Source organism: Antrostomus carolinensis, unplaced genomic scaffold (assembly GCF_000700745.2).
Source record: "Antrostomus carolinensis isolate BGI_N321 unplaced genomic scaffold, ASM70074v2 scaffold3424, whole genome shotgun sequence".
Lineage (NCBI taxonomy): Eukaryota > Metazoa > Chordata > Aves > Caprimulgiformes > Caprimulgidae > Antrostomus > Antrostomus carolinensis.
This window is the reverse complement of record NW_010311235.1, coordinates 1-14,285: the sequence shown is the minus strand read 5'-3', so window position 1 is coordinate 14,285 and position 14,285 is coordinate 1. Positions and strand designations below refer to the sequence as shown.

Genomic DNA, 14,285 nt, shown 5'->3' with positions numbered 1-14,285 from the left:
AGTCCTTCCTGGAGGATGCACACTGGAAACAACGTGGGGATGGGAGGTGTGCAAATCCTGGCTGACAGCGAGCCCCGCGCCCCGCTCGGAACCACGCTCCTGGGAACCTGCTCGGGGAGAGGTATGGAGCCCAAGGAGCCGCGCAGACACAGCCCGGGAAAGGAGACACCACCTCCTTCTTGCAGCGTAACCAAAAGAAATGAGGTGCTCTGCAAGGATGAGGAGCAACTGCTGAAATAATTAGTGCAGGTTGGTGCTAAGGACACGTGTGCGTTAATGAGGAGAGCACCTGCCCGGGCGTGGCAGGCCAGCTCGGTCTCACCCCATGTCCCGCTGCGGAAGGCACGGTGTCACCGGCTGCCAGCGCACTGCAGGGGTCACACAGCCACTCAAAGGGAGCCACAAACCCGGTGGGGAGGAGTGTTCAGTCCAGGCTCAGCATCCCAGAGGTAAAACCGTCTGGTGGTGGGTGAGCTTCCTGCGTGGGGAGGAGGATTTTCGGGGGGCAATTTGCAATTTCAGCAGAAGTCTTGGCGTCAGCAGTGATTAACTTCCTCCCCCAGGCCCATCTGAGACCCAGATGGGAGGCGTAAGCCAGCCCGTCCCGAGTCTTTTGGTGTTTGCAACTTAAATCTGGGAGCAGGCTTCAGTAAGAAATTGCTTTTGCTTTCCTGAAGAGTCACCCCACATCCTGCAATCGGTGTTTGCAGCACGAAACCCCCCGTCTGCGTCTCTCCCCAGTGACAGTGCCGTGGTGAGCCACCTTCACCAGATGTTGGTATGGGCCACCTGGCTAACTCCTAATCCCCTGTCCGAGGGAGACAATCAGGCCACCCAACACTGCCGAGACAACCCGAGTGACAAACAACTCAAAGGTAACAAAAGGACTGGGATATAGCAATACAGAAACATGACCTTGCTTTGAATCTTCTGCCTTTTGGTTGCTTACAACGGAGATGTCCAAAAAAAAAACCAGCAGTTGGGAAAAATTAAGTCATCCTATTTACAAGTTTATATGCACTTGAAATACATAATTGAGCCCCATCCCTCTGATAATGCACGTCAGGCACCCACAGAGAGAATGTGGCTCGAGCGGTCATCAAAAAAATCTTTAAAGGTTTTGTTGTTTTTTTTTTTTCTTTAAAAAAAATAAGTTATTTTAGACCTGACAAATCACTTGCCAAAGGGAAGCAGCTGTTAAACAGAAGCAGTTACTCAGTTATACAAGAGCAAAGAAAGCATCACTCAATGAGCTTTAGAGAGAGGCTTGTATAACGACGGAGGCAATTTCAAAAGCTTTAGGAAACTCACTCTCCAGCTAACGGTTGTTTGTCAGCTTTCAGCCTGCACCAACCCAGCTTTCAAAGCTCTGGGGTTTCTCACGGTGCCTGGCCGGCTGATGGCAGGACACGACACCCTCCAGCAGCTCACCTGTGTAAGCTTCTGCCGAGGGGTGGTGGTGGTGGCTGTGAGGGCTCTGCTGCAGACTCACCCCAGGATCTCAGTGGTAAGTTGATGGCAGGTCAGTGGGAGGAAGGCAGCGTGGGGCAGGGGGAGGTCGGCCGGGGCTCCCCTCCCTCGCCGGGGCTGCGTGGGGTTTCACGCCACCACCGCTCCTCCCGGTAACGCTTTGGGCTGGCGACGTGGTTTGTAATGCTCAGGGAATTAATTAATCCTTCCCCGTCATCCCATCCTCCCCAGGGCTCGCTGCTCTGTGTCCGCATCCGACCGCGGGCAGCTGGGGATCGCTGCCGCCAGCTCCTACCTGCACGGGGTGGAAGCATAGGGGTCAAGTCCCCCTCCAGCTGCTGAGGTCCAGACCTGGAGCCCAGGTCCAGATTGCACCGCACTGGGGGAGAAAGGCAGCTCCAGTCCTCCACCCCCCCTCCCCAGAGCCAGGTGAGACGCCGGCAGAGCCGAGCTGTGGTCCTCAGAGGAGAACGGTGAGAGCTGGGTGCGGGTTTTCTTGCCGGGGATCTCTGTGGGCGGACGGAAACGGTGAGAGTTTCATTTCCCCGTGCTGAGGGGGCAGGGAGGGGGCGTCCAAGGAAGTTCAGTCCATCACAGGACAAAAAACAGGATGAGCACCACCAGTAAGATGACGAAGAGGATGATAATTGCACACCACTGCCGTCGATCTGGAAAGGAAAGGAAGTGTCAGTCTTCCTGCTTTAAGAGGAGAGGAAAACCCGGGGAAGAGCTTTTCTTCACTGTACTCCTAGGAGCCCAATTTCAGCTTAAAGAAGCCAAAGCAGCAGCAGCTCCTTTGGCAGCACGCCCCGCTGCAGCCCATGGGGCACCAGCCTTTCTCCTCCAGGATACATCTGGTTTTGGGGACAGCTGTGGGAATTTTGAGGCTTCTCCCCAACCAAGTTCAAACAGATTTGATAAGCCAGTTCAAAAACAATCAGGAGGAACAAGCAGAGAGCTGCCGTGTGTTGCTGCTCGTTCGTGGAGTAAACTCTTTGCTAGAGGAACAAGAAGGGGCCTGGTGAAAGCTGCCGGGAAGAGTTTGTGGCAGGTCCCATTAGGAATGGGGTTTGCCCTGGACATCTTTGCTCCTTGCTGGCCCCATGCACTGGCTGCAGAAGCTCAACGCTGCATCACCTCTGAGAGCTGCTATCTGCTCACAGCCATGTCTGTCATGGTGGAGAGAAAGCCCCTGTGAGACGAAGGTGCAGCCGCAGGGACAGGGCTGCTGGCACCCCTCAACTTCTGGGCACAGCAGCTACCCCAGAAAGAGCCCTCCTGGTCCCACCTGGCATGTGGGATGGCAGGGATAGCAGAAATGCTCTTTCACCTCTCAGAAGCAACGATCAAAGTGTTTTTCCCAGAGGAAAGGGCAGATACACGAGGTTTGCCAGCGGTTCTGCTGCCACTGGGCTACTGGTGACCCAAAGTGCACTGTCAGCACTCCAAATGGTCTCTCTAGGGCCGTATTTCCACAACCTCATGAATCCCCCTGGCCAGTCTAATCCTGCAGAGCAGGAACACTCCTCCTGCCTCGCTGCTGCCTTCACAAGCTACCTGAGCACCCACGGGAGAGGGATAAGGGAGGAGGTGACCGCCAGGCGTGCTCTGGTGGCAGGGACTTCCCAGCAGGCACGCTGGGCTTCCTGTTTGCTCTGCCCCGGCACCCTGCCAGCCCACCAGCTTCAGGCACAGCCTTATAAGGACTTTTCTTGTGGGTTCAACCTCCCCCCCAGCACAGAAATTGCTTCTTTCCTCCACCAGCTGAGATGTATCTGACCTGAAAAGAGGCCTACGGCCAGCAGGCACCAGCAGCCTGAGGGCAGGTGGGATTTGGGAAGGGGCTTGCTGCAGGCAAGCGTTTGGTGTGGGGGGAAGGCACACATGGTGGTGAGTGTTTTATGGCACCTTGAAAGCTTTTGTTCTGCAGGCAGCCTGGGAAACTGCAGCAGAGCTTCCCCTCCTACCATCTAGAGGGGGATTTTCCCACCCCAGCAGTAGCAGCATAAATAGAAAGGCATCTGTGAGTGAAACAAAGGCCAAGGACAGGCTGCAGAGCAGTGTCTGGGCAGGAGCACCTGCAGGGCTTGGAACTCTTCCCCCTCTTTCAAGCACCGAGAGCTGCTCCCTCCCCTCTGCTCGGGTCTGGGATGGCTGCTGGTGGGTGGGAGCACGTTGCATCCCAGCCAGAAGATCCGAGGGCTTGTCTCTCCCTTTCCAGGAGTGGATCCCACTTCCCAGGACCTACCGCTCGTCATGTGAGACACTTTGGCGAGCTTCTTCATGACGTTATCCAGCCGCGACTGAGTGCTGTCCAACTCGTGGGAGAAGTCATCCAGCATCCTGGGGACAGAGAAGCATGGCACTTGTCAACCAGCAGCACATCCCTTCGGGATTTCTCAGCCCCCCTCACACAGGCTGATCACAACACCCATGTGTGACCAGTGTATCACACCTTGGCAGAGAAATGCAACACAGACCAGTCTCCTGAAATCACCCAAGGAGGGGGAAAAAACCCTGTTGAAGCAGCAGCTCTGCTTTGGTGGCAAGTGGGAAGTCATTTGGGACTCCTGTCAGACTGGTCCCCCTCCACGTGCTCGTGGCTGAGCTCTGGGCATCCCTGCAAGGTGAGGAGTGGGGGTTCTCCTCCTTTTAAGAGCAAAGTGCCATTTATAATTTCTGATTAGCAGAGAGTGGTTAGATTGATCTAGTTGCCAGCTTGGACTTTACATCTCTTTTCTTGTTCAGTGCTTGCAGTTGAAGGTAAAATCTTGTTCCAGTCATCCAGCAATCAGGAATGAGATATGCAATTGCTTTTAAGGTGCTTTTTAAGCTCCACATGGAAGTTACTCCTCTCCTTCCTCTACACAGTGACTGTAATGGATCTGAAAGCCTTCCTGAAGCTGTGCTTTGTCCATGCCAAGAACTCATTTGAAAAGAAACAAGCATGTCCAGAATCTGGGTACCAATTCAATCGTCTCCAGACAGCGTGACTTTAAAGCTTAACACGTTTAAAAGCACAGCTTCCTTCATTTGGAGGTCTAGGGCACTTGTTAAACCTTCATTCAGTATGGAAAAAGAAGGAGTTGTAAAAAAACTCCTACTGCAGTACTTATCTGCTCCTGTCTAGCAAGCACAGATGGCTCACATGATGTTCTGAAAATGGACACACCACACTGATCTACTTCTGTGAGAGCAGAAGACTCTCTCATGCTGTGAGACTTCATACAGGAGGTGGGTTTAAACCTCCTCCTCTCCATCAAAGAAGTCATCACTTCACAAAGAACACTGCCCTCCAGACTCCCCTTCAGCCAAATGAAGAGAGGGTTTTAGGCATGACCCCTTCAAGCCTCTCTGGAATTGGTAGCTGTTAGCCTGCCCTGCATAACTGGAAACTTTATGCACTTGTTTGCAAAGGAGGAGAACTGGGAAAGAAATCTAATTTCTATGTAAATGATGCATGCAAATTACTTTGTGAGCTACCCTTTAACCCTTTGCGTGGGCGAGGGTTATTTTTAGCTTTAACTATCAATAGCAGCTCTGTGCTGTGTGTTTCAGAGCGGCAAGGCAGAGCTGAGAGCTGCTGGGTCAAGCAGTTATCCAGGGGCAGCACAAAACCCTGTGGAGTGGGAAAGCACCCAGTATCCCCATTGCACAGCACCTCCCTCCCTTATCTGGCACTGCTGGCAGCCTGAAGCCATGGAGTGTAACTGTGAGCCTTAGGGGGAGTGTTCAAAATGGAGAGAGAAGGAAAGGTAAACTGGCAGCTAAGCCTGCCCTAGGCACAGGCTTTCAAATGAATGAGACTGTGGTGGGATCCTTGCAGGCTGCAGTGAGAAATGCTTTCCACTGCCTAAAATCAAAGGCTGGCTAGGAGAAGCTGCCTGAGGGATTAGTAAATTCCAGGCCCTCACAGGGGCAGAGATATGTGTGTGAGGACTCCCACCAGGTTTTCAGCTGCTGCTGCTGCCGCTGTGCTCCTCACTGACTGAGAGCAGTTGCTGGTTTCACCGCATTTAAATCTCCCGCAGTCCAGGAGATTTAAACGCGGTGATAAGATCCGGGGAGATCTTATAGCGGCCTTCCAGTACCTGAAGGGCCTACAAGAAAGCTGGGGAAGGACTTTTCATAAGGGCAGTTAGTGACAAAACAAGGGGAAATGGGTTTAAACTGAAAGAGGGGAGGTTTAGATTAGATATTAGGAAGAAGTTCTTCACTGTGAGGGTGGTGAGACACTGGCCCAGGTTTCTCAAGGAAGTTGTTGATGCCCCCTCCCTGGAAGTGTTGAAGGCCAGGCTGGATGAGGCTTTGAGCAACCTGGTCTAGTGGAAGGTGTCCCTGCTGATGGCAGGGGGGTTGGAACTAGATGATCTGTAAGGTCCCTTCCAATCCAAGCCATTCTATGATTCAGCGCCGCGTCTCACACTTACACCGCCTGCTCCTCCAGCTCCCCGCCGATGCGCTGGGACATGTTCTTCAGCACCCCGATGCTGCCAGAGACCAGCTCCAACTGCTCATCCTGCTGCTCCACAATCAACTGAGGCCAAAGAGAAGGGAAACGAGAAATTACAGGTCTGCCATCTCCTGTAGCTGGGTGAGAGCCAGTCGATCAGGTGGATGGACACTTGTTGCTTGGCCAAGATCAGCTGCAGGGTTTGGACACAGACCTAAGCCACTGGGAATGAGGACCAAGTTCCTAAGAAATGCTGGAGAAGTGACAGCCACGGGAGAGCCTCCCCGGCATGACATCCCTGCAGCACAGCTGGCTGCAGTGTCCTGACCTCCCTGCAAATCCAACCTCAGCTCAGCCAGCTCTCCTCTCTCCTCTGCTGCACCCATGGCTGAGCCGACTGTTTAAAGCCAAAGGGGATGGTCAGCAACACCTCCGCAAGCCCTCCTGCCCGCAGCGGGCACCAGGGAGCCACGCTGATGCCGTGCCTGGGAAATGCAACCTGGAACACGCTGCAGCTACCAAGGGGTTGATGTGAGTAAAAAGGCTGTTGCACCTTCTACAGCTAAAAATAGCAAGTCTGGCTCCAAATGTGCCAAAGGAATCGGTCTGATGATGTTTTAAGTAGTTTTCAGGGCACAGTCACACTAAGGATTAGGTTTACCCTAGTTACCTACTTCTGAATCTATTCATCTTCCTCGAGTCACTGGGTAAAACTTGTCTGAAAGCCGGGGAGGTGTCACCAGTCAGGAGCTTGAGCAGAGTTTGCTGCCTCTGAGGAGCCACCTGTTCAAAGGCCTGTGTTTGGGTGGGCTGCTGCAGGCGGGTCTGCGCGCTGCCCGGGCGCTTCTCCCGAGGAACTCTGCCAGTGCCGGGGGAAGCACCTCACCAGGGCTTCTCACAAAGCCCTCGTGCAAGGCTTTCTCACGAATCTCATGTTGACAAAGGCAGGAAAAGGAAGCAGGCACGTGCTCCAGCTCCCAGCCCGTTCTGATGAAGATGCACACAAACAGCAGCTCATTTTTTAACCAGGGGAAGTTGTGTAAGAGAAACGGGCTCTCTTCTGTTTGCAAAGTTTTTACTCTCCCGAGGATTTCAGCAATCCCTGTAGTCTTAAAGCTTAGTGTGATACATCTTACAGATCATCTTGTTTGCCTTCTGCACAGAGCAGAAGACCCAAGCCTCAAGTATTCAAATCTCTGCTCCAAGAGGCACCCAAAGCTGTGCTGTACAGGAAAGGCATGCACAGGTATATGCAGCAAGCGACGAGGAGGGCTCTCAGGCTCCTGGACCTAAACCAGCCAAGAACTGGATTTTTAAAGGTTTTTTTTTGTTCTTGCAGCCTGTACCTCAACCCCCTGGCACCCATTTGGCAAGCAAAGGTATTTAGTCTGTGTGGTGCCAGCTGCCTTACCTGTTGCTGAGCTTGCTGCTCCTCAATGAAGTGTGAATTTGCTAATTGCAGCTCCCGGTCCAGGCGGCTGTATTTGTCAGGCCCAGAGCTCCAACTCTGACTCCCGCTTTCTCCCAGGAGTGCCTAAACAGATGCAGAGAGCCTTTAGCAACGCTCTTGTGCCTACTCACAGCCCAGTGTAGACGGTGTAGTGTGAAGGCAGACAAGGCAATACTCCTGTACACACGCACACACACACACACAGAGCATCCTTTTCCTCCTGCTCTATTGCTACTCAGCCGGAGCGCTGTCACAGACTAAATGCCGTGACAAAACGCCAGCCTGGGAAGTCCCTGCAGCCTGACATTGCAGATGTGCCTCTCCAGCAGCAGGAGAGCTGGACTATGACTGACAGGCAGTGCAGGCAGGAGGTCTGCACAGCACAAAGGACTAGCAAAGATCTCCTCAAGAGGCAGCACGGTGTGCTAGGACATGTAGGGAAGTATCCAGATATATTGTGTTAACACACGTGTAACTCGAACTGAACACTCTGCTACTAATGACAGGGGCTTCAGAGGCTCTGGATGAAGCACTCAACCAGTTCAGCTGACAGTAAAACAGTGCAATATAGAACCACAGCAGCGTTGTACGCTCATGTTCTTTGATTTAGGCTACCTGTTCTTCCAGCACTCTGTTCAGCTGCCAGCACACAAGATGACACTTGTCACCTGCTCTACAACCTGAACAGAGAAGCTTCTGCAAAGGCAGCAGAGATGTGGCTTTCCAGCTGAGTAAGTCTGGTCCCTGGAAGGGGAGTAACACAAGCAGCAGATGGAGAGTGGAGAATGAATGTAGCCCACAGGTGAGGAGCTGAGCCCTGCAGCACTGTGAACGGGTTAGGGAGCTCTGCCCACCAGTGTGGAGGAGGCTGACTTGAAACGAGATGGTCTTGCAGCTTCTGGATATGGGCAGGAGGGGACAACTGAGTCTTTGTGAAGGCTTTTGTGAGGCTAAAAACAAGACTGTTTGTATGGTTCATCTGCCCTACCAGGTTCAAGGCGGGGTGAGGAAAGCTGAGGGACTGACCGCGCAGGAAGCCAGCAGGACATCTGGCTTTGTCTGCTGCCGAGACACTGAGCAAGCTCCTGGTTCTCTCCCGTTCGTGGCAAGCGCAGCTCCTGCTTATTTAATGTGATGCACTTGTTTTGCTGCAGCTTCAACAGAAAGGCCTCTGCCAGCCTCAGCCTGTGAGGGTCAGGTCGCCATCAGCCTGTCTCAGACACAGAGGCGCACTGGAAAAGCCACTGCAGCCCAGGCTTCGTGGTCTGGAGGGAAGGCAAGGGGCTGGGGAAGGGAGAGGAAGATGGCAAAGGGAAGCGAGTTTTCCTGACCAGATGTCACCACATGAGCTGGGCCATCTGGTCTCCTGCAGCTAGCAGGAACTTTGTGCAAAGGAAAGCAGCAAAACACATAGACAGCTGCAGACTTGTCTGAGCAAGGGTGCAAGGGACTTTGCTTCTTCAAGTGTTTGCCAAGCACGTCAGTTAACCCCATAACAAGCTCGGGAATCAGCTCTGTGCTTCTCAGTAGCTTGTCACAGTTTGTCACTTTTCAGTAAGACCGATGCAGCCAGGTAAGTTCTTTGTACAAAGCAGACACCAACTTTTCCTGAGGTAGCTCTGAGATCTCCTTACAGCCTCCCCATCAGCCAGGGAGATGGCTGACAAGCTGCATCTATTTCTATTTCTTAGATTACAAGTGCAGACAACCTGAGACTCCTTGAGTTTTTTCCACCTTCTTACATGGCTAACTATTACCAGAGAGGCAGCTGTGCGAAAGGACGTTGCAGCATCTTGGCTCCTAAACACAGCAGAGAGCAGGATTACATTCCCTGACATGGATTCTGAGTCTCTTCCCCCCCGAGGAGGAGGAGGGAGATTCCCCTTTCTGTGGGATGATGCAACACTGACAGTTGTACACCACCAGATCTGAAGACAGAGACAGATGGTGAGTGCTGACTTATTTGAGAGACAGGCTTGGAAAAGGGTGGCAGCAACGTGCCTGAGAGAACCAGCTCTCTCAGGTCAGCAAAACACAGACAGTTCACACACAGAGCTTTGCTGCAGCATGCAAGCCCCCTTCCCAGAACAAAGATTTTTAAGGGCATGACCTACAGCCAGGATATCCATTGTAATTACAGCTTTTACGCAGTTTTGATCACTATACACTCTACCCTACAATGTGGGGGCTTGGAGTTAGTGAAAATGGAAGTTTCACCTAAAACATACCTTAAGACATCAGCTGCAAGAGCTGATAAATCCTCCTCACTCCTTCAAGCAGCAAACAGCCACTCCATTCACTTCACTTGCCTGTTTCTGGTTCTCACCTGCCTGTTCTTTCTCTCAGCCAGCGCTTGCACGGAGGAGTTTGACATCTGATCCTTCATTTCCTGTTTGTTCAATGAAAGAAGAAGTAAGTGAGCACTGGATTTGAGGGGACAGGCAGTTTCAGGGTGCTACAGGGCTGTCTATACCCAGCAAGGCTTCTTTAGGGGGAGTGAGGGGAGATTTTTTCTTTGAAAATGAACAGTTTTGAAGAGTCTGGAAGGATACTGTAGAAAGCTTCATCACAGTTCATCATTTTACTAACAACAGAATCAATGTCAATGGTATATTTTTAAAAAATTCCTTATTTACTACTCATTTTGCTCCACTACAGCCAAAACCACTGTGTTTTGTATAATATTAAATTAATGTTGTCATTCATAGGCTGTAAGGAAGAGGCATGTTCTTCACGGTCTTGGAAGCCTGTAACCTCCTGCACTTTTATTCCCAGTTGCATCTGGTTTTATAATACATAGGAGAGAGATTTCCTGTCCTGTTGCAATCCTCTCTGACTGTGCCTACAGTTTCTCTTTTATCAGTTCAGTGAAACTATCACACAGCTGCATAACACCACTAACAAATTTAATTTAACAGTAAGATGCTGCTCCAAACCCCATAAACCAGCAGTTTTCAGCCAGAAAAAGGACCACAGAGCAGGCTTGCCTGATCCTGCCCATTTGGGAGTGGACTACACGAGGGCAAGGCAGCTACCTGGGGTCAACGTGGTTCTGGGATCAGTTCCCAGGCACTGAGCCTCAGGAACTGCATCCAGACCGCAGGACTGCAGGTAGGGTAACGAGCTTGCTGCCAGCCATGGCAATGCATTTCATGAAGCAGGAACATCAGAGTCATGAGGGGCAGCAGAAACTAAGCTATGCTCAGTACAGCTATTAATAGGGAGAAAACTTCCTCATGGGCAGCTTGTTACCAGGCAGTAAAGCTTTTGGGAAGATGTCTGTTCTCTATTTATTACCACCAAATTGTTAAAATCTTCCTTTTGCTTCTGAAGTATGAGCTTAAACGAAAATAAATAAATAAATAAATAAATCTTCCCTGAGTTAAAAATAAATCTAGTGGTTGTTTGGACTGTTTTGTAGCAGTAGGAAGTTGAAGTCACCAGGTCAATAACACTAAGCTTTAACCATCTGTCAGTGTTCAAAGCAGACTCTCTGTTTGTGAAACTAGTGCTACAAAAGCACAGGACAGTCGTGATTTCTTTCAGCTCTGAGGAGAGGCTCCAGCCTCCCCTGCCTCACAGCGGGGTTTTTACCTTTCTTCCCCAGTTACCACAGGTTCTCAGGCTTGCTGCTGCAAGAGAGGTGTGAAGATTTTAAAGGGCAGAGCAGAAAAGAAGGGTATGCCATGGGGCACCTGCACCCTCGCAGCCCCAAACCTGACTGGGAAGCCCCAGGAGGGAGCACATGGCGAGGAGGAGGAAGCCTGAGAGAGAGCAGGTAGCAAGTTTATTCTCTGCTCTCCACTTCAGCACAGAAATGGCCTTTTTTTTAACCACTTAATCACTCCCTTGCCCTCTTCCCTGCTCCCACCCCGAGCCCCTGATCCTTACCCTGACCACCTGCCGCGTGCTGGTGATGAAGGCTTTCCTGATACCCAGCTCTGTCGCATCGAGGTTGAATTTCCTTGGGTTTGCCTCAACAATGCGTAGGCAGCGAGTCAAGGAGTCCTCGTTGGCACACAGACACACAAACCCCCAGCGTGCTGCAGAGCAGGGCTGTGCCTCTGCCCCAAATTTGATTAGCAAAGTATGAAATACTTTGGAGGGAAAAAACAGGCATGGCAGGAATCTACTGTGCAGAACATGCAGCAGTGTGAGGTTTCTCTCCTGCATTTTTGTGGTTCTCCAATGCTGTGCAGCATTTTCAGGAGTGTTCAGATGAACACAGGGAAAAGGAGTGTTTCCAGAAGCCTGACTACACCAAAGTCCAAATTCATACAACACAACAGGATTTTTAGAACAAAGCATCTTAGAATATACCTTGTCAAAAGGAAAACAAAAAGGCAAAAAGGAAAATCCTTTTTCTGACCACATCTGCCTTAATTTCTCATTTGCAGTTTGAGAGAAGCTGATGTCAATGCAAAATTCAATCCTAAACAGTCCTGATTTCTGCAAAAGGTAACTACAGGCAAGCACTGGTACTCAGGTATTTAATACAACCTGGGAACTGCAATCCCCAGTCTCCAAAGGACCACAGAAAGGATATTAATTGTTTCATCCAAGTCTTCCAGGTCCCACTCGATGCTCCGCAGGTTGTTCCTGAGTTCATTAGTGGTCCAGTCGATTTCTTCTCTTGTGGCAATGGAAGGATCTTGCAAGAGCTCTGTCCACCTCTGGAAGAGCCCCTGGGCAGTGTTCACGGCTTTCTGCACCTCCCTGCAGCCGGGGTGATTAAAGAGAAGCAAAGAGATCATCAGCAGTTGCTCCAGGACAGCACAGCTTCCTCCCAAACACCTTTCCTTCAAACAGTTTTTAGTTTATTTTATAAAATAAAGATTTGCTCTACCTGCTGGACAATCCCATCTCTCCTTGCAGCACAAAGTGCTGAAAAGCAACAACCTGCAGGTCAGCTATTAAGGCAGGGACCTATTTCTTTAGGGGAAGCTTCTGTTGAGTGTCACACAGGCAAGCCAGGACAGAGTGTCTGAACAAGGCAGTTCTTTGGCAATTAATGTTTTGCATTCCTCTCAACAGCTTTCCTCTGAAGACTATTGACTACCTACGTAAGATAGCCCAAGGGCACAGAGAATTACAGGAACTGTCCCCACAATACAGCCAGGCAGACTGTGGAGTGCAGCACTGTTTATTTTAATTCAGCATTTAAAAAAAAAAATAATACACAGCTCTACTACACTGGCTTAGGGAACAGAAGTCTTTTCTGCTGCTCTAAGCTTTTTGGAGACGAATGCATTCACAGCAGGGGAAGGCAGGCTTTGCTGACAGCACTGAACGCTGCTTGGATGGTTTGGGGCAAGTTTGGGTCTGTAAGTTTGGGTCATGGTCCATCAGTGTGGTTATCTGTATATATGTTAAAAGTCTGTGTTCCTGAGCTGTGAATGGCTCCCCCAGGTTCATGGGAAGCCAGGATGAGGGATCACAGATGAAACTAGACTTTGCTGGTGGGAAAGGTGGCCACTATGAGCCCAAGAGCTTGCACACAGCACCCATGTAAGATGCAGGTGTTGATTCCCAGTGAAGGAAAGCAGGTGATCAGTGGGGGAAGCCCAGGAGATGGACGAATTAAGCCCACACCCTGCTGGGGTGCCAGGACTGTCTTATGTTACACCATGGCCTGAAGTGCTTGACTTTGAGGTTGAAGCTGCAGCCTCCCAGCACCCTGACACACATCCCTCCCCTTCTCCCATGCCCACAGCTCCCACTCTGCCACATCTAGTGCCCTAAAGCCAGCAGGACCCAGCAAGCTTTGTTCCCTCCACTACTTGCTAGCAAAAGCTTGGGCTTTGGTTTGTTTTGGTTTTTTTCATCTGGGCACACTTGGGGAAGTTCCCACAAGCAGGAATTTAAAGCAGAGCTGGATGTCCTCAGATGGGAGGTGTTACAAACTCCAGGAAAGCAAACTGAACACAATGTGGACAGCCTCCACCAGCCCCTTCCACCCCAACCTGCTGGGTAATAATTAACTCCAGGAGTGGCAGCACATCCCCTCTCCACTCCCAGCCCTTTCCCACACAGTGCAGGAACCTCTCTGGAAAGTCTGACAGGACATTTGCTCCCCACCCACGGCGACTCATATTTTTTCCCCTTAGCACCAGTTCAACCTGGCAGAGTGATTCACTTTCCCTGGCTGCACCAGCATCCCTTCCCACACCTCCTGTGCTGCCATAGCTCTCCCCACTGCTCCCCTACGAGCGTCTCTGCTGCTCCTGAGCACTGTTTCGCTGCGATGTGGGGCAGGTGACAGCCCACAGCAGAGGCTGAAGCTGGCTCCAGGGTGGATTTTAGTCATTAAGGTGTTTTCACTGTCTTAATTACAATTTTATTTTCATAGAATCACAGAATGGTTTGGGTTGGAAGGGACCTTAAAGCTCATCCAGATCCAAGCCCCCTGCTGTGGACAGGGTTGTCAACCACTAGATCAGGCTGCCCAGAGTCCCATCCAACCTGGCCTTGAATGCCTCCAGAGATGGGGCATCCACAGCTTCTCTGGGCAACCCGTGCCAGTGCCTCACCATCCTCTGGGTGAAAAATTTCCTCCCAATATCTCACCTAAATCTCCCCTCTCTGAGTTTAAAACCATTTCCCCTTGTCCTGTCACCATCTGCCCATGTAAAAAGTCCCTCTCCCTCCTGTGTATAAGCTCCTTTCCAGTACTGTAAGGCTCCAATGAGGTCTCCCTGGAGCTCTCTCTTCTCCAAGCACAAGCAGCCCAGCTCCCTCAACCTTCCAACCTTTCCTCCTGCCTGGACCACCTTTGGTTTGCGTTGGCTTTTGTTCAGGCTCTTCTCCGCTTGCTTCCTCTCATGGCCACCATCCACGCTGCAGTTTCTTCCCCAGCTCGGTCCCTGCTCCCCTCCATCGTTCCCCCCGGACCCCACAGCCCTGATGTGCGGG

At 51.2% G+C, this 14,285-nt stretch overlaps 1 protein-coding gene across 1 annotated transcript; it reads right to left on the bottom strand.

The window, feature by feature from the left end:
- Positions 1-1,943: 1,943 nt before the first annotated feature.
- STX6 (syntaxin 6) lies at positions 1,944-12,089 on the bottom strand (the record flags this gene model as incomplete). Its single annotated transcript, XM_010166649.1, has 7 exons — positions 1,944-2,138; positions 3,719-3,813; positions 5,901-6,007; positions 7,335-7,457; positions 9,700-9,762; positions 11,265-11,359; positions 11,920-12,089. Coding segments are annotated over 7 exons (730 nt in total), but the record flags the coding sequence as incomplete, so codon positions are not given.
- Between the last annotated feature and the right edge of the window lie 2,196 nt (positions 12,090-14,285).